General features: G+C 55.0%; 7 protein-coding genes across 7 annotated transcripts; 1 reads left to right on the top strand and 6 right to left on the bottom strand.

Annotated features, from left to right (window-relative positions):
* Positions 1-1,604: 1,604 nt before the first annotated feature.
* On the bottom strand, positions 1,605-2,642 carry DICSQDRAFT_71738 (uncharacterized protein; the record flags this gene model as incomplete). Its single annotated transcript, XM_007370878.1, has 1 exon — positions 1,605-2,642. A coding segment is annotated over one exon (1,038 nt), but the record flags the coding sequence as incomplete, so codon positions are not given.
* A 462-nt stretch (positions 2,643-3,104) lies between these two features.
* On the bottom strand, positions 3,105-3,350 carry DICSQDRAFT_24869 (uncharacterized protein; the record flags this gene model as incomplete). Its single annotated transcript, XM_007370877.1, has 1 exon — positions 3,105-3,350. A coding segment is annotated over one exon (246 nt), but the record flags the coding sequence as incomplete, so codon positions are not given.
* Positions 3,351-3,716: 366 nt separating this feature from the next.
* Positions 3,717-4,187, bottom strand: DICSQDRAFT_71717 (uncharacterized protein; the record flags this gene model as incomplete). The annotated part of the gene is made up of 1 exon (XM_007370876.1): positions 3,717-4,187. One exon carries the CDS (start codon positions 4,185-4,187, stop codon positions 3,717-3,719), a length of 471 nt encoding a protein of 156 aa, XP_007370938.1.
* A 201-nt stretch (positions 4,188-4,388) lies between these two features.
* On the bottom strand, positions 4,389-4,802 carry DICSQDRAFT_71725 (uncharacterized protein; the record flags this gene model as incomplete). Its single annotated transcript, XM_007370875.1, has 1 exon — positions 4,389-4,802. A coding segment is annotated over one exon (414 nt), but the record flags the coding sequence as incomplete, so codon positions are not given.
* Positions 4,803-4,980: 178 nt separating this feature from the next.
* DICSQDRAFT_14316 (uncharacterized protein) lies at positions 4,981-5,643 on the bottom strand (the record flags this gene model as incomplete). The annotated part of the gene is made up of 1 exon (XM_007370885.1): positions 4,981-5,643. A coding segment is annotated over one exon (663 nt), but the record flags the coding sequence as incomplete, so codon positions are not given.
* A 1,702-nt stretch (positions 5,644-7,345) lies between these two features.
* DICSQDRAFT_175004 (uncharacterized protein) lies at positions 7,346-9,028 on the top strand (the record flags this gene model as incomplete). Its single annotated transcript, XM_007370874.1, has 5 exons — positions 7,346-7,433; positions 7,480-7,631; positions 7,918-8,161; positions 8,679-8,731; positions 8,807-9,028. The coding sequence occupies 5 exons, from the start codon at positions 7,346-7,348 to the stop codon at positions 9,026-9,028; spliced, it is 759 nt and encodes a 252-aa protein (XP_007370936.1).
* Positions 9,029-13,633: 4,605 nt separating this feature from the next.
* On the bottom strand, positions 13,634-15,404 carry DICSQDRAFT_175003 (uncharacterized protein; the record flags this gene model as incomplete). Its single annotated transcript, XM_007370873.1, has 6 exons — positions 13,634-13,806; positions 13,878-13,940; positions 14,075-14,191; positions 14,254-14,877; positions 14,963-15,030; positions 15,244-15,404. 6 exons carry the CDS (start codon positions 15,402-15,404, stop codon positions 13,634-13,636), a joined length of 1,206 nt encoding a protein of 401 aa, XP_007370935.1.
* Between the last annotated feature and the right edge of the window lie 2,608 nt (positions 15,405-18,012).

Here is an 18,012-nt window from a genome sequence, read left to right as displayed (position 1 = left end):
AACACATCTGATAGGTTTGTGAATGAATGATACTTCAAAGTTTTGCTTCGTAAGCAGGCATGTTGGCAGAAAATAACTCACCAGAATACACCTATCAGTATGTATAGTTACTAGTTCTCCACCGGGGCTTTGTGGGCCAGGCATCTTCTTCTTCTTCTTCTTCTAGATCCCGTTTATTGCCCTGCGAGGCCGAGCCTCATGGTAGGCCGTAAATACAATCCTGTCTACATGTGTGGTAAAAGGGGTCGGCGGTACATAATTGAGCAGGATGCTCATGCAGTCTAAGGGTGTGTAATGGAGGAGATATCGATGAGGGATGGTGCAAGGGGACGTGCCGGGGTACAGACAGGGGCGAGAGTGAGACGTTCGAGTACGCAAGTAGTGTGTAAAAGGGGGCAGGGCTCAGGAAGAATGCGTTGCGGGCGTCCGTCCAGTCCTGGCCATTGAAGGCAAGGGAACGGGCTATAAACCTGCGGCCTTTGGGTGCGGTTGCGCCCCTGGGTCTCGCCTCTTGCGCCAGTCAGGTGTACGTTCGGCGGTGTCCCCGCCGTCTGTCAGAACTCCCCCGCCCCTAGAGCGGGCGGACGCCCGCGACGCACGTTTCCGTTGGGATCTACGAGAGCGTTGGATACATGCAACGAGGTTAGCACTAGACTACCGGACTCTATGTAGTGGGATGTGTGTGGTCGCTTTCCTGTAATAAACGGACGAGGTAGTCAGCGTACTGTACAGCGAGCGAGTAAGAGAGGTAGAGGGGGAGGAAAAGGCGCGTCCGAGTGCGCCAGCGAGTTCTATGCGTTGCGACCCCTCCGGTCTTGATCCTGATGTTGTCTCGTCTCTTTGGGTGTCACATTGCCAAAGGTGTTCTGGAGACGTCGTGTCGCACTAACAAACTTGAGTAGCGGTTGTAATGCTGAGGGTGAGTTGAGGAGGGTGGGTAAGGCCCGGCCTCGTCGTCCGAGGCGAGATAGGTGTTCTGAGCGCGCTGAGGCATGGGCGGGGCACTGTAGAAGGAAGTGCATCACTGTTTCCGGAGCTAAGCCGCATGCCGGGCATAGCTTCGAGTCGACTCGCGCGATACGATGCAGGTGGTCATTGAGGGGGGCATGACCGGTGCGAAGCTGGAAGAGTACTGCTGCTTGCCTCCGTGTAAGAGATCGAATCCTCTTCATATAGGAGGGGGAGGGGAGTGTCTGGTTGATGAGGTGTAGTCTGCGTCCGCGTGCGCTGGCTTTCCATTGCTCTGCATTGTCTTTGATGAGGGCCTCTAAGTGCACCTGCTTTGCTTTGGTTGCACTTAGTGGGAGCGGCTTGCGAAGGAGTGGTGGGAGGGATTTGGTCGTGCTTGACTTCCCCTTGGCCACGCGTTTTGCCGCCATGTCCGCCATCTCGTTTCCCTCGACCCCAGTATGCCCCGGTACCCATCGGAGGGTGAAGACGGTGCGCGGGGCTACTTTGTCCTTGTCCAAAAGCTCTTGGACCCTGCGATGAAAGTAATCAGTGAGGTAGTGACTAGGGCGTGGACGTATCTGGGTTGATGCCTCAATTGACGACATATTGTCGAGCGCCACTGAGGGGCCTCGCACGGCCTGGCGTTCCTTTCGTAGCAGCTGCGTGCCCAGGATGGAGCCGACAATCTCTGCTTCATAGATCCCATGTTGCCTGTCCGTGCCGAGGTGGTAATAGAGGGTCTTGGGTCGGGACGACCCGGCCCTCAGGAGTACCGCTGATGCGCCGACCTTACTCCGCCTCTGCGAGCCATCCGAGTAGACCAGTATCTTGTGTCGTTGTGCCCACTCCTCGTCCTTGTCCAGTGCCTCGTCCTTTGAGCTCGCGATGTCGACCCAGTGTGCCGGAGTCCATGCAGGGTGATGTCGAACAGCTAGGACTTTTTCCATGCGCTGTGGGGTGTCGGGGGTTGTGTAGAGATGGAGGAGCTCATGTAGTTGCAAGCGATGTTTCCGGACATAGCGAGTAGCAGCGCGCTTGACGTGTGGCGACAGGGGGTGTGTGCTCGGGAGGGTGCACATTCGGATGGTAGCCCTCTGGCAGAGCTTGTCTATCAAGCTGTTGAAGGGGAGTAAGTCAGCGTGGGCAGCCATCACATCGGTTGCGGTAGTTCTCATGGCTCCTGTGATGAGGAGCAGGGCCTCCCGTTGGACCCGGGCGAGTTTCCGGACTGCGCCGACTGAGCCACTGCGACGTGTCTGCCCTGGATGTGTCTGCACTGGAGTGATGAAGGTGTCGACGGCGTAGAGCATGCTAGGGACTGCGACTGCAAGATAGAGGCGACGAACAAGCCCCGGTGTAAGGCCATACTGTGATCGGGCTAGACGTCGTAGGGTGGCAACCCAGGCCATCCCTTTGCCTAGCGCATATGCGACGTGTTGGTGGTATCGGAGCCGATAGTCCATTAGGAATCCTAGGAATCGATGGTGGTCTGAGGGCTTTATGAGGGTGCTGCCTAGTTGGAGTGCAGGGCCAAGCGAATTCTTGAGGGTGCGTGATGCATTGAGGAGTCCAAATTTGTCGAGAGAGAAGGTAGAGTTGTGCGTCCGTGACCATTCGTTTGCTCCCTGTGGGCGTTCGAAAAAGTCTGTCAGCTTTTGGTGTGTCTCGTCAAAGGTGTAACCTATCGCCATAAGTGCGACGTCGTCCATGGATCCCACCGCGACCTCTCCTCCCTTCTTGTTAGCGCTATCAATAAGTCCAGAGTTGTAGAATCTATAGAGGATGACAGAGAGTGGACAGCCCTGGTCAATGCTGCTGAGGATGTCGATGGGGTCCGAGGTGTAGTCGTCAAACTTGAGGCAAGTGCATCGACCTCGTAGCTTCTCGCGCAGCCAGTCGACTATCTCTTCCGGCACTCCTCGTTCCCGCATGTCGTGAAAGAGTTGTTCCGGTGTGGCGGCTGGGAAGGCTGACTTGATGTCCAGAAAGAGGATGGAGACAACTTTGCCTCTACGCCAGGCGTCCTTGACCGTCTTCGTGACCAGGTGGATGGAGTCTGTTGTGGTTTGGCCTGCGCGACCTCCGAATTGATTGTTGGCGAGCATGGAGTTGGTTTCGGCCTCATATGTAAGGATGTCAGCAACGCATCGTGAGAGGATCTTTGACATGCAGTCTAGGAGAGCAATGGGGCGATAGGACTTAGCGGTGGTATAGTCTGTTTTTCCCGGTTTGCGCAGGACTACTGTGTCAGATATTTTCCAGGCATCCGGGTAGTACTTGAGATCGAAAGTCGCTCTGAAAAGCCTGCCAAGAATTGGGGTCAGCGTTACATCACAGTGAGTATATACCTCATTCGGTATGCCATCCGGGCCAGGCACCTTGAACGCTCGCAGGGAGCGGATGGCCCGTCCGACCTGTTCATCCGAAACTCCTGTAAATCGATACTTGGGTTCAGGGTAGCGGTGATCAGCATCCAGTGCAGGGGCAGGACCAGGCGGTAAGAAAAACGTCTTCTGAAACTCTTGGCTTTTGGCAGCATTGTCTGTCAGCACGCGATCGCTGTCTATGGCTTTGAGGGGGGGAATTCGGGTGCCGCCTCCGTCTGATGCTCCCTTCTTGGTGAAACGATGCGCCGCCCAGATGGTGTGGGCATTCACGGAGTCCAACCAGGAGGTCCAACAGTCCTTTTTCGCAGCGTCGATGTGGTCCGCGTAGCGATTGCGGTATTGGCGGTACTCCCTGTGTGTGGGGTGTTGAGGGTCACCTCAGTGCTTGTGAGCTATTCGGCCCAGCCGCTGCTTTGTCTTGCGCATGGCTGCGAGCTCCTTTGACCACCATCGCTTGGAGAAAGGTGATGGTCGGGAGCAGGGAACCTCCTCCTCGACCGCCCTGTTGATGGCCTGCATCAGTAAGGAGAGCGTGCGGTCGAAGTCATCCTTTGTTCGGATCTCCTTCGGGAGTTCGCTGCCCTGCAGTGCAGCACGGAGGGCAGTATCGAATGCTGCCCAGTCCACATCTCGGAAGTTGCGATGCGGTGTCGGAGCCGAGCTTGGAAGCGGTAGATCGAAAATCGTATGGATGGGAAAATGGTCGGTCCTAGTAGGGCGCAGGTGGGGCACTGTTTTGCAGGATCTGAGGGACTCGATGAGGTCAGTAGTGCAGAAGACGTTGTCTGGGCGTGTGAGGTTTTTGGTGCGGGAGGCTTCAAGCGTCGGGATGCCAGCTGGTAGTGCCATTTCCAGCCCGAATGAAGCGACATGATTGAGGAGGCATTGTGAGCGATCGAGGCCTTCGGGGGTGAAGAGATGGTGGTTGCGCGCTTCATCCCAGAGTGGGTTGTGGCGGTTGAAGTCGCCTAGCCAGAGGAGGGAGTTAGAGGTCGGATGTTCGTCTTCGGTGTCGTTGGGTAGCAGCCGTCTTGTGGCTCTCGCTGTCGCATGCAGTGCCCGGTCGTGTTCTCCATCCACGTATAGGTTGAATATGTGTACTGTGCGGCCGCATGAGATGACCGTGACCGCGGAGACGTCCGGTGATGGGACCGCGACTGGGCGCCATGCATTGGACGAGATGCGAGTGTTGATAAGGAGGACAGAGAGCGTTCTGTCCGCTTGATCATGGTGTCCGGTTGGATACACTACTGTCCATCGTGGGTTCGCGCGCGTGAGCTTGAGGTGGTCGATGTATGGTTCTTGGATTGCTAGGATGTCGAAGTCGTCCGGCGACGCTGAGTGCAGGAGATCCAGTTGCGCCAAAAGCGACTTGTTGACGTTCTGCTGCCAAATTCTGAGGAGTGCGTTAGTAGTAAGAGTATTCGTCTGTGACGTAGTATGGGTCGGTTCATGCACTTGCATCTGTTCCGTTAGATCTCTGTGAAGCGAAAGGGAGCTGGGTCTGCGTCATGCGGGCGTGATGTTTCTGCGCCCTGGCTCGTTGCGATGGCGCGCCCGGACTCCTTTCGATCGCATCCGCGACAATCTCACTCAGCTGGCCTCGCATGATTGGTGGCGTCCTGCTGTTCACCTTGGGGATCCATGAATTGGGGTCTGCTGTTGGGAAGAATTGTAGGCTGTTCTCAGGGTGGCGAGCGTCTGCCTTGCTCAGGAGGTCTAGGAAGACCGGACAGTCACGGTCCCAAACAGCGTGCCCCCTCACGTTGCAGTTAACACAGTGGTGTTGTTGCAGATCCTGTACTGCGCAGTCTGCCGTTCTGTGAGCTCGTCCACATGTGCCGCAAGTATCATGGTCCTGAGGGCAGTCCCTTGCCAGATGTCCTGCGTCGTAGCGGTGGCATTTCGCACACCGCATCGGTTCTGCAAGATTTTTTCGTACACTGACATGGCGGCCAGCTAGGATCAGTCCAGCCCTTATAATCCTATTGGCGGCCTCTGGAGAGGAGACCGTGACCAATAGGTGGGCAAACCGCTGCTCGCGGTACCTCCTGTGAACTGGCTTGATCCAGCGCGCTTCCAGTATTGCGCCCTCATCTAGGCCCAAGTCTGCCTCTGTCCGTCGCCACACCCTTTCCTGGGAGGGGTCAAATCCGACTGGCATAAACTCCGCCACTAACTTGTACTGCCGTGGGCGGATCTTCGCTTGCTCACTCAGTACTGCCTCAAATTGCTGAGCATGGGCTACTAGCCATCTGACCGGCTCCGGGGAGGCCATCTCTAGGACCACCCCTCCATTCCGAAGGGTCTTCGCCGCGGTGAAGCGAAGGCCCTCCGGGATGTCTAGTACGCCTTGCGGAAGGAATTCTAACGCCTCGTTCGCCTTTGCAAGGATGGCGACTTCCGAAGGGACATCATCCCCACATAGCGGGAATCTATCCACTAGGATCTGTCGCGCGCGGATGCTCTCGCGATCCGCAACACTCAGTTGCACGGCCCTTACGGTGCCAGGGAGGGTAGCGCGCACAGCGTCCGCATACAAGAAAGGGGGAGAGTGTGGAAACGGCTCACCGGGCGTTCTGTTGATGTGTTCTCCGTCGCGGATGTCGTCCACCACTGCGACTACCTTTTCCTTCAAAGTCTCTCCCGTCCCGGCTAGCTTGTCTGTGAGCTCCGTGATGCGGTCTCCTGCAGCGGTCACTCGTTCTTCCAGACCACTGATTAAAGTGGTGGCCTGTGCTTCGAAACGGGTGAGTATAGCGTCCGTTAAGGATTTACTCACCGCGCTCTCTATAACTGTCTTCGCATAAACCGCTAGCCCGATGCAGCATTCCGCCGCCCATTCGTTCTTGCCTACTAGGGCAACTCCTACGTGAAGGAGCCCGGTGATCAGCCCTTCGGCGGTGGGATCACCTGCAGCAGGCACCATCTCATGCTTGCGCAGCACACTTAAAGCGTCCTCTATCGTTTTGATCTTCTCAGATGCTGCCGTAAACGTGTCTTCGGATGAGGTCCTCATCTGCCTTGCGGGCGGTACGCCCATTGGTACTGCTGCCGACGTCTTCTTCGACCGTGAAGTAACTTGTGGCGATGCCATCCCGCCTCGTCTGACAGGTTCCGGAGGCATTCCGTTATTAGTATATGCGTAGCGTTCGGTATATAAACTAGTATGTCGCCCAGAGAGAAAACTGACCGCACGGCGTAGCCCGCTCCTATTGGCTGATGACCGTGGGAAATTTGTCGCCGGTGGTGGTACGAGTTAAAGGAGCGTCCGGGCCAGGCATCGAAGGCACCGAAGGTGCTGGTAGAAGTCCCAGGTACCTTCGTTAGTAGGACTTGCAGGATATCAGACCAACTGTCTCGATCGAAGCTAACATTGTGTTTGATGGGCAGATGTGGGGGGAACCACAACCTGCGAGCATGGGTGTATGTCCCACACTTCCAAATCTCATTCGTAAGTTGAATGTTTTCCGCCAGCGCAAGTGGTAGGAAACGGTATGATAGAGAAAATGAGGCGACCCATGAGACTGAGTACCGTATCCCCTACAGCTATCATCAACTGCGACTCAATCCTTCATCGTCCCATGCCCCATGCCACACATTGGAGCCAGGCGTGCCATCAGGGAACATTTCTGCGAGGTACGACAATGAGCACCGCCTGGGCCCAAGCACAACCACAAGACTGCCGCCCGCCATGCTGCCATCAGCACACTCGGACACCCCGGAGATATCACGTGCTAACCCTTGACAAGCGGTCATGACCGGGTCACTCGGTGACCGGTCACCCATTGACAAAAAGTCATGACCCTTGACTTGACCCGTAACAACACTGCTGCCCTTATCTTCATTCACAAGCATCGGACATAGCACGTCTCCTCGTTGTGCGACTGCCCTCCTACGGTGCCAGTCGGAACGGATTATGTCGCTATACCCTCCGAGTCTTTCCTTTACATCTGCGGTTCAGCTCCCAACCGTTTGGCGGCATGCTCGCCCTGTCAGGCCTCGCAATGTTCATCGACCTCATCGCCCGGTTTAGTACCGTCGCCGCGGCGGAGGCTCTCCCTAGTGACATTTACAACTACTGCTCATATCCATGTCTGTATCTCCTGAATAGCTAGTCACTCGCCGTCAACATCTACAGTCGACCCCGTGTGCTACATGCCATTACTCACGCATGCCGTCCTTGTCGCGAATGCCGACTACAGGCCTGCCTTAGCCGCAAACTTCAACGGCTCCCCTTCCATCGTCAACTGGGACCCACGCACCCTCCAGCGAGTGTATCTCTACCGACCGGTATCTCAGTTCCAAGCTCGACCTCGACCTCCGCCTGGCCCTTCGCCGCCGACCCAACCAGCGGGACCCACTTAAACATCGACGCAGGCTCCGACACTGCACTCCTAAAGCGTCGCTCACAGACTGACATCGCGCAAGGGTCCGCTGCCATAGGGCGCATGGGTAACCCTCACAGGTACGTCGCCTACCCTCCGTCGCGTTGCTGTCACCCTGTGCAGTCTCCAATAGTTAAATTGACCGCTCGCACACGCACGACGGGACGGCCTACTTCGACAACTTCTCGCAGACCCCCGATGTCCCCGATGTCCCCGCGCGTGCGATGCTTGCAAAACGCGTGAAGTTTATGCCCGGTCTGGCGCACCACACCGCCCAGGACGTGTGCGACTGGTTCGCAACCGCGTGCAAGAAGCAGAAACGGAAAGAGAGGGCGGAGCCGCTTGTTCCCGCGCGTGAGTTGCCGCCTCAGGCGTTGGGGAAGGAGAGCCGGAAGCAGGCGAAGAAAGAAAGCGCTGTCGATTCCAAACCCATCCGTGCGTACTACCAATATAGACGGATCTTGTGTGCGTTGTGCTCACAACGTTGGGGCGGGCGTGATGTGGGGACTCGGAAGTCATCTTGCCACCAGAATCTAGAACCGCCTTGTTGAAGCAACTTGCCGAACTTACGCGCGAGGACCCGACCCCCTCACCAGAGGGGCGCAGAGCTGTGCCCAGCGGTTTAAGCCTAGAATGTCTGTGACGTTCCTGTTGGGTTTCACGAGGCGAAGAATCCGTGGCAGAGGGAGAGGGAGAGGATACGGGTGGCGCAGGCTGCCGGTGTGCGATCCGAGGTGAGCATGCGTTCTAAGGCGTCATTGATTGAGTGAGATGCGATTGTGGGGCACGACATTTGCTGGAATAGGCAAGGCGCGCGCCCTCGCTTTCGTCCAAGCCGTTCGTTTTGATTTCGCGAGGGCCGTCGAGATCGCTCACAATCGCGACGTCTCTGCTTGCACGTCAAACCCCGCTACACCTTCCTGCGCCATTGATGTCATCCTGTAGTCCCCAGACGTCCGCCGCTTAGTGCACGGAACTGCCGAACGATGGCTCAAAATCGCGAAGGTATGTCGAGTGCCTGCTGTGCCATAGCGACTCTGCTCATCCTCGTTCATGACAAATATGGACATCTCGTGAGAGCACGAAGACATCATTATGTTGGACGAGTCGACCTCACGAGCACCCGGTGCTCTCCTGAACAACTCCATATCGCACGTCGATGCTTCGGGCGACGCCGTCCTCGACACCCGCCAGATGGCCGCTGATCGGCGAGCGGCATTCCCTCTTGCGTTCGTCGAGAAACGTCATCGCTGTCCGAGGACGTTCGTTGAGCTCGGGCCGTGGTTCGAGTCGCTGCAGTAGGATTGAACTTCTTCAGTACCTAGCAATCGCTGCGGCACAACAGGCGTCACACGCCCAGATTCCATCAGACGACATTGTAGATGTACTCGTGGTTGCGGAAAGTATTCGAACGCCCGTGTTTAGGCGCCCATTGACCGCTCCTCCTCCTGGTCCTGTAAGTAGTATAAGTAGACATATCTCTACCGTAATTGAGGTATATATTGCTGTTATTGTCAGGAACGTGTGCGCACCATGTGATAGGAATATGATCTCTATCTTGAGCCAAACTAGGCTCAACAAATCTCAGCGTGCTCAGTGAGCATGAGCAGAACATTTGCTATTCTTAGGTGCTGGGAATTGATCAGCATACCTCCATATTCTTGCACATATATCTAGCCATAGAGGAGGGTTTATATCATTAGTGGTTGCTAGCTTTTGACCATCTCTTTCTTGAGAAAATGGTCCTACAATACTAGACCAGCTCTTTCTATAAAGCTAGTAAGACACTTTCTTGCCATTCTTTGGTTCCCCTTATGAATACTGTGCACCCTGATGTTATAGGTACATGCATAGAAAGGTATATTAATATAATCAGAACTCAAGTCTCTAGCTTTAGCTATGGCATTGGAGAAATGCCCAGCAGAATACAGTATCCTTGAACCACGCTTACTTTCGACTTATGTTAGTACTAATCCTTCCAAGCAGAGGCATAGATACACCATACTTTCTAATGTTGTAGAATCTCCCTTATGAGCAGACTCATGCGCAAGAATTTGGAGGTACTCTGATCAATTCTCAGTACCCAAGAACAGCAAATGTTCTGCTCATGCTCACTGAGCATGCTGAGATTTGTTGAGCCTAGTTTGGCTTAAGATAGAGATCATATTCCTATCACATGGTGCGCACACGTTCCTGACAATAACAGCAATATATACCTCAATTACGGTAGAGATATGTCTACTTATACTACTTACAGGACCAGGAGGAGGAGCGGTCAATGGGCGCCTAAACACGGGCATTCGAATACTTTCCGCAACCACGAGTACACGCATTGAGGACTGCGTACTACTACAACTCTCATTACTTCCTTGCCATATGTCTATAGTAGTTATTTTATCACAGGCTACTCAATTCCGCTAGAATCCATCTTCCGCTCGTCAGCGGTGGGTATGTTGGACTCCTCAGGCCCGTCTCTCACATAATTGTCTTGCCGTGCTACACGCAGCACAGTCGCGTCTGAGAGCCGAGTGCTATCCAAACGTGATGACTCGGGAGTATTGATCGCCGGCCCGCCGAGGGCCTTCACCATATGCGATCGGTTTTGTGCGATGAGTATGATCACGACGGCCGGGTAGATGGCCTTAGAAGGGTTATGAGAGGTGCATTCCATCAAGAAGGAGCTCCGACGTACAATAAAAGGCACAAGTCCTCCGCTGATGAACTGACCGAATTGCTCGTAAAAGGTGGAGTTCGAGTATGTCAGCATGTATGAGGAGAACTGCCAGACAACCACAAGAATCTGCAAGGAGGAAATTGTGTCTCGCTCCTGAGATATTGATGCAGAGCATATGGCTCACCCAAATAGCACAATATGCCATTCCGGACTCGATTAGTATAGAGAATAGTCTCTCCACCTGGGTAGTCCTGTTGCCCGATACCATGAATTTCCGCAGGAACTTTCTCGAACTCCTGCACCGTTCATGAGACGCTGGTTTAAGGGAGATCTAGATGGGAAAAGTGACCCACCATGCCTTGAATGCCACTATGATAGTTGCAAAGAGGTTCACACCAAGAGAGAGTGCTGAAGCGGCTACGCCGTATGACGTTCCTCCATACATGCCTCCCACCACGCTGAGATTCTCAAAAAGTGATTCCACAGATTGGTCATGGAAGAGGCATGTGAACCTGATGTCCACTGCTCCCAGAGCTAATGACCCCAGAGCCAACGATTATGAGAACCTACAACAGTTTCTATGCCATTGAAAGCTCACCGAAGGTTGCAAGCAACAGTATAATGGAGACACCTCTTACAACACGGTTCCCTGGCCAAAGCAACGAAGCTCGCCAGCACACAATACAATCGCCCAAGAGTATCTAGGGAAATGCAAAGGTGTTATAACAGAATACGGTGTGATAAGAAGACGAGGACGTACGTTGACGGTGAGTGCCGCCGTATTCGCACAAGATCCATAGTTTTCGGGACCAAAGATCAATGACTGGGAGTCCCTGATCGATGGTGGGAATTCTGGAGAAAATTCTGGAAACCATATAGCCGACACCGATAACATCAAAGCATTAAAGATGACGGCCTGTATCTCTAGAATAGTGATGATGACGGCCAGTGTGGTGGATGCATAGAGAAGAGCGAGAGTTGAAACGAGGACAACCGTGGTGAAACGATGAGTATGTCTTTGTCTTTAGATGAATGCGAGGTTTTGAGACCACAAGTAAAGATTATGGATGTATCAGACGGGGGGGGGGCTCACTTTAGAAGAGCCATAAACGCTACGAGGACTAGAGTCGTGAAGCATCCTAAAATCAAACTCAGTCAGATTGATGAATAACGGGATCTATTCAGCTTCTAACAACCATATAGTAGAGCAGACAGGACGATCCGCCCTATCGGTTTTGTAATTGCCGCGGAGACAAGGTCCCACCCATCGAACGTAGTAAGGGTGAGTGTCGAGCTTGACATGAGAACAATCTCGTGCAGCCACTAGGAGTAGGAAATTGTCAGATGGGGGCATCGCTTTCTAGCAGGATGGCAGAGCCCTATATATGTACCAGACTACAGCGCAAGTGAAGTGAACGGTAACAGTCTTTCCTTTGGTGGTTCGGAGCAAAATCATCGGTCTCAAAGCATGCTGTCACAGCTACAGCCCTAGGCTGCTTCTCTGATATTGATTCCGTTCTGACCAAGTCACATGCTGTCAGTGAGTGCCACCGAAAGAATGGCCCGGGCATCGATGCTGCCGAAAGTAGATTACATATCTGCTCAACAACTGATGTAGCACAGGCAGTATGAGCGCTTGATGCTGTCAGTTACACGCTACTTAGTTAGATATGAAAGAACCTGTGGGCGATGGCGAACACTGCGAAACAGCTGAACCCTGGGATTCCGAGCCTGATAGAGGCAGTCGCCGTCCTCAATCACTGGCATGCAGTCTGGCCGGTACCCGTTGGCTTGACACGTGACGATGAGAGCGCTGAGAGACACTAACTTGACCGGCGCATGATGGGTGCCAAGGCGAATCCTCGTCCGAAGACCCCACTTTCAGATGCAGCTTCCGGTCGCCGGGGCCGAATGATAGGGGCGCAATTCTCATCTGTATCCTGTCAAGGAAGCAGATGTGAGTTCCGTCTGGTCGTAGAACCGAGAGATACGGAGATGACGTAGCCGAGATGCAGGGAGTCAGAATCTGATTTGCCAAACTGTGTCGACGGGGCTTGTTTGGGCCGGGCTTCAGGGTCTTCGTCCTGAAACGTAAGTCATCACTTGCAGAGAAGGAAAGATGGATTTACATACAAGAGCCCCGATAATGAGCGGGAAACGTCCCTGGTTGGGGTGGCGCGGTTGAGAGCCTGAGGTAGGTGAGCGGCTCGGATGCCGAGGTCGAACGGTCATGGTAATCGGGCTCAGTATGGGACGTCTCTGGTAGTGCTTAGCCTCATTAACTTCCATCCGTACTTGCGGCTACTGAGAGACAGGGCTGCGTTCGTGAGACAAGAAATGTGGATGGACCTCAGATGAGTCAGTCGAGGCATCAATGTCAGATTAACGGCCAGGGAGGACGGTGATGGCGAATCAGCAAATCTCTGGTCAAGTCTGTAGAAAGACTCATAACCGTGAGTATATATATCGATGATTTAGCGGCGTTACTGTGCAACTGCATCTGCGGCGGGGTGACCGAGGTCGAAAGTCTATTTGCCGCAGAGGATATAGCGCAGCAAACAGCGCGCGTAAACGCGTAGCAGCGCGTGACATCACGCGTTTTCTCCTCCCGTGTGCCAATAGAAGATGGTCACGCAACCTACTAGTTCCCCACGCAGGCTTGCGCTCAATTACCCCTCCCACGGCAGGCAAATCGCGATGTTCCAGGTGAGGATATCTATGCCATTCATACGGGCCATGGAACGTGCCCATAAAATTGCCCTGCACAAGCGTGTGATGAGACGTCAGCCCGCGAGAGACTGAATAATAGATTGGGGGGAAGGTAGAGGACAATACGCACGAAGTACCCGGTGAGGAGCGTGGGCGGGAGGCAGATGATTGTGACAGTCGTCAGACGACGCCTGGTGCAGATTGCACATCAGTAGCGTCCTGGCTAACCAGGATGTACACGCACATCACTTGGTTCATCTCGTATGACGCCATCTATGAGCCCACTTTCTTCGGTCAGGCTGTCCGGCCACAGCGTGAAATCAAGAAGCAAGAAAGTGGACGACTCACGTTGAACGTATAGTTCATCAAATTCTCCTTTTATCCCCGCGACCGTACCCAAGCCCCCTAGAATATACTCCACCATATGGTCGTACACATCAGCCTGAACCACTCCGATCATCCTCATTGCCCTACCACACATCAGCTCCCTCCCACGAACGAGAGCAAACGCACCAAATAGCTCTTCACCATATGGCTCCCATACCCCCCAACCCCAACTGCGTCTTGTCATTCACGTCGTCCAGGTCCCGCAGCGCAAGCGCGCGGTCCGCGTCGTACTGCCTGAGCCCGTATATGAGCGTCTTGACCGGCTCCAGCGTGTGTTTGTGCAGCACGAGGTCGCCCTGGAGTATATGCACTACCGCACAGCCGAACCGTCAGCGTCCCCGTGAGCCGCAGAGCGATGAAGTGAGCCGCGAGACGACTGACGTCTGCGGACGGTCTTCATGCTCGGCTTGGGCAGGACCTGCTCCTCGATCTCGAGGATCCGGCCTTGGTACTAGTCGATGGCCTCTAGTGCCTGGTCGACGACTTGTGAGGGAATCGGAAACGGAGACAGAAACGGGGACGGAAATGTCAGCGTGATGCGCGTGCGCCGCATTCAGCCCCACGAGAAGCAGCCTGACCGAGGTCGAGTAACGACTGGACGAGCAACGCCGGGTCCGCGCTCGTCCGCAGCACCGTGTCCCGCTGCCTCAGCCGCTCCGCAATTGGGGCAGTCAGCGCCAGCGTCGTGTCTGTCCCTACCCGCGCATCGAGTCGAGTCAAGTCAGCGCCACCCTCGCCCGGGAAGACGCAGACGCACCGTTGTGCATCGACACGACCGTCCCGTCGCACAGCAAGAAGACGCACACCGGGTGGATCTGTACGTCCACCCGGTCGCCCTTCTTCAGCTCCCCCACCAGCTTCTGGTACCGTGACTTCTTGCTACTGTCTCCTATCCGTATCCCTGCGCCTCCCATCGCCGCGAAAGGCCACTGCCCGGGTGCGCGCGGGGAGCCCTCGACGTCGTGCGCTCTCGGACGGCCCCAGGGGAGGCCAATGCTTGGCTTCTCCTCCTTCCTCCGCTCCGCCTTCGGGGTGTGGCGTAGGGTGGAGAACACCGACGCGCGCGCGCTCCCGAACACAGTGCGCTCGTCTGCTTCGTCGGATTCGTCGTTGACGCGACCGCTGGCGCTCATGCGGCGCTTAAGGTCGGCCTCTTCCTCGTCGTCCATCTGCGCCGGGGATTCTGAGCGCGGCATACCGGCGAAGATGTCCGCAGAAGAGGTGTCCTCGGGGGTACGGTCGTCTGAGAAGAAGGAGGAGGCGGAGGAGGCGAGGGTGTGGACGAGGATGCGGACGAAGAGGTGCTGCGGGTAGTAGTCGGCCTTGGAGCGCGTGTGGCCGCGCTGGTGGAGGACGTCCTCGACCGCGAGCGGGTGCAGGTCTGTACGCCGCAGACACGTTCGAGCGCCGCGTTCCCCTCAGAACTGAGCTTACAAATTCATCGCGGACGAACGAAGGCGGCGCACCGTACTTGAGCGCAAGCGCTCTGATGACGTCCCAGCTGATGCCCCCGACGTCAAAGAGGGGCGAGGGACTGATGACACCGGGGGTCAAGCGTGAGAGAGTCTATGATTTTCCTACCGATTGCATGTCATAACTTCAGGCATTGTAGAATTCAATAAAGCCAGAACTCTGGAAGCTGAAATAGAGAGAAAGCCTGAGCCATTAGAAGAAGTCACCGCTGCCGACTTTCGGGGTCCTGGGGTCAAGCACATCTCTGCCCGACGTTGATCCACCGCACCCGCACCCACGGCTCCCGTACTTCGTCATTGCAGTTGCATGGGCGTTTCCAGTACTGGGGCGCATACCAGGGGGTCCGACGTATGTTGGGGAGGTCGCAAGGCCTTCTTCGAGGTCGGGGGTGAGGGAGCGGTCGTCGGAATCGCTGAAGCTGTTCTCGCGAGACATGGCGGTAGATTTTGTCTGTTACTAGTTAGGATGGTCGCGGAGGTGCCTTCGTCGAGGTCGGTGAGCGAGGGGGGGCGGAGGGGGGGGGAGAATGGGGGGTGAGTAAAGCAGGGTGGAGTGGGGCAGGCTTGAATTCGCTGCTTGATGAGCGCGTAATTTACTATTCTTAGCCTCCGGTAGCTGCAATCTCACCCTGCTCTGGATCGCTTGTTCTTTTCGAGGAAATACATCGAGTTCTGCACGAGTCGATGCTGCAAGAGCATCGACGGACGAGGCGAGAGACGATATTCGGAGTCGATGCAGTTCTGCGCGTGATGTTTTGCAGTGTAGTCTCTGTACCGGCTGACGTAATCTCAGACAAATGCCGTGCAGTTCGGATTAGCTGCGTCGCAACAGTGCACCTCCATGTCCTGCATACTGCAGCCATGTCTTTCGCCTTGCTATCTTTCCTGTTGCTTACTCTTCTTGGAAAAACAGGCTCTCTCTAAGCATACTATCAATATAGCAAACGTCTCCGAGACATGCTAGCATACTAGGCTACTCGACGCCCTGGTGGCATCATCTCTTCCCCGCCTCAGGCGGCCATCCTCAAAAGGTCAAGAACCTACACACGTCACCTACCAAGCACTTTCCCTTATTTCTGCTGCACCTACTCTAGCGACATCTCGGAGTGCAAATCTCATTTGCTGCAGCAAACCCTCTCCCTGGCGCATCCTCGACAGCAGTTGGGGAGCTACCCACTGCCCAACGATTCGTTCTCTCTCACTAGGAAAGTTGCGTAAGTACTGGGATATCTGAGGAGCGAGTATACATATACATATTGAGCCTCCCTTTCCTCGCTTTGCACGGCGGTTTTCGTCTGGGAAGAAGCCCCCGTTGTTGTCCGAGTACGAAGTGAGTGAGAGTAATCATGATGAGTACCTGGTAGAACCCCCCCCCCCCTTCGTCGCCAGTGTGAACAGACTCGCTAATGACAGCGAGATATCCCGCTGAGCGCGAAAGCCATCAGCTTAGATGTAAGGCACTGTCTCCAGTGGCGCGAGGCTGACCCAAGTTTCCAGTGGACGGAGACGAGGACGCCTTCCACCCCACCCTCCAGCCACGACTGCGATCACCGTTTTAGACAGACCCGCGACCGGAGCGGAAATAGCTGAAACTCAGGTCAGTACCCTCTGTTGCCTCTCCTTTTCTTCCCGTGCCTAACGCTGCTGACACCATTACACAATGAGCTTAGCGGCCTCCCTATTTCAGTATTGCAGGGAAACATACAGTCACTTCTGCCAGTCCTCTCTCACCCTTTTCTCCCCTGCACCGACTCGAAGCTGTCCTGTAGTCCGCGCTTCTCCCCCTGATGTAAAATGGCGCATAGATCAATCGATGTCAGGCCGAACTTGAAAACAGCGTCAGAGATTCCCTCTCATACCCGCCCAGGAAGCTTCCGCACGTACTCATTGGCCTCAGGCTTCGAAACGTGCTCGTGAACCCTAATACCCCAGCGGCCCTGGACCTCACGTTGTCCATTAGGCTTGCCCTCTTCCCACCAACCAGCTAGAGTACAGCATACACCTCCTTCAGAACGTTTCGTAGCTAGTATATGTATGCGTTAGTCCACTAGGGATCAGAGATCGATTCGCCACTACAACAGGGATCGGCAACAAGGCAGGGAGAATCCAAGTATGCATCATGGGAGAAGGATCTAGTATTACTGTCCGGCCTGTGAGGACGCAGGCACCCGGCAGTCGTGAGCGGAGTCGACACCCTTGAGCGTCGGGATAACGTCACGATGACCTTCGCTCCTGGGGAAGCATGCTAAGGCGCAAGCGGCGCGCTGGACACGAACATGAACCTTATTCCTGGCATGGGTAGAGCACGAAGACACCAACATGGCCGACGAGTCGAATACACCCGCATGAGCACCCGGTCTCTTCTCCAATCACTTCATGTCGCCGGTCGATGGTTCACCGTTCACGTGCCGCCATCCTCGACCTCTGCGAGCTTGCCACTAAGCTGCGTACGGCACTCGCTCGCTCACTCTTTGAAGAACGTCATCGCTGCCCGAGGAGGTTAGTCAAACTCGGGATGGTGTGACTCGAGTCGCTGCAGTAGGAGTGAATATCTCTGTTAGAGTTCACACGAGAGAGAGAAGCTGAGAAGCAGGGAAGGATGATGATCGAGGGAAAAGAAGCCGTAGCTTATATACATGATGTAGACTAGCAAAGCGTAGAGTAGAGGATCCGCATAATAGAGAAGGCGCTTGACAGCCTGTCAAGCGCGTGACAAAGGGTACAAAGACAGCGTGCCCGCAATATTCCAACACTCCCCCTCAACTCTGTACTGGGAGGATACCGAGTTGCGTCCGAAGAAATTGAAAACGATCGCGTGCGAGGGCCTTGGTGAACAAGTCGGCCGAATTGACGTCAGTGGGGCAGTATTCGAGTCGTATGGTCTCGGCGGCGATGCATTCGCGAATGAAGTGATGGCGGATATCGATGTGCTTGGTGCGTGCGTGCAGAACATTGTCTTTGGACAATTCGATGGCGGACTTGTTGTCGGCGTTGAGTTTCGTGGCCTCGGTTGGCGCGAAGGTGAGTTCGGCGAGGAGCGCGCG

The sequence above is a fragment of the Dichomitus squalens genome, assembly GCF_000275845.1.
Source record: "Dichomitus squalens LYAD-421 SS1 unplaced genomic scaffold DICSQscaffold_79, whole genome shotgun sequence".
In the NCBI taxonomy this organism is placed as follows: Eukaryota; Fungi; Basidiomycota; class Agaricomycetes; order Polyporales; family Polyporaceae; genus Dichomitus; species Dichomitus squalens.
This window is presented reverse-complemented; position numbering and strand designations above follow the sequence as displayed.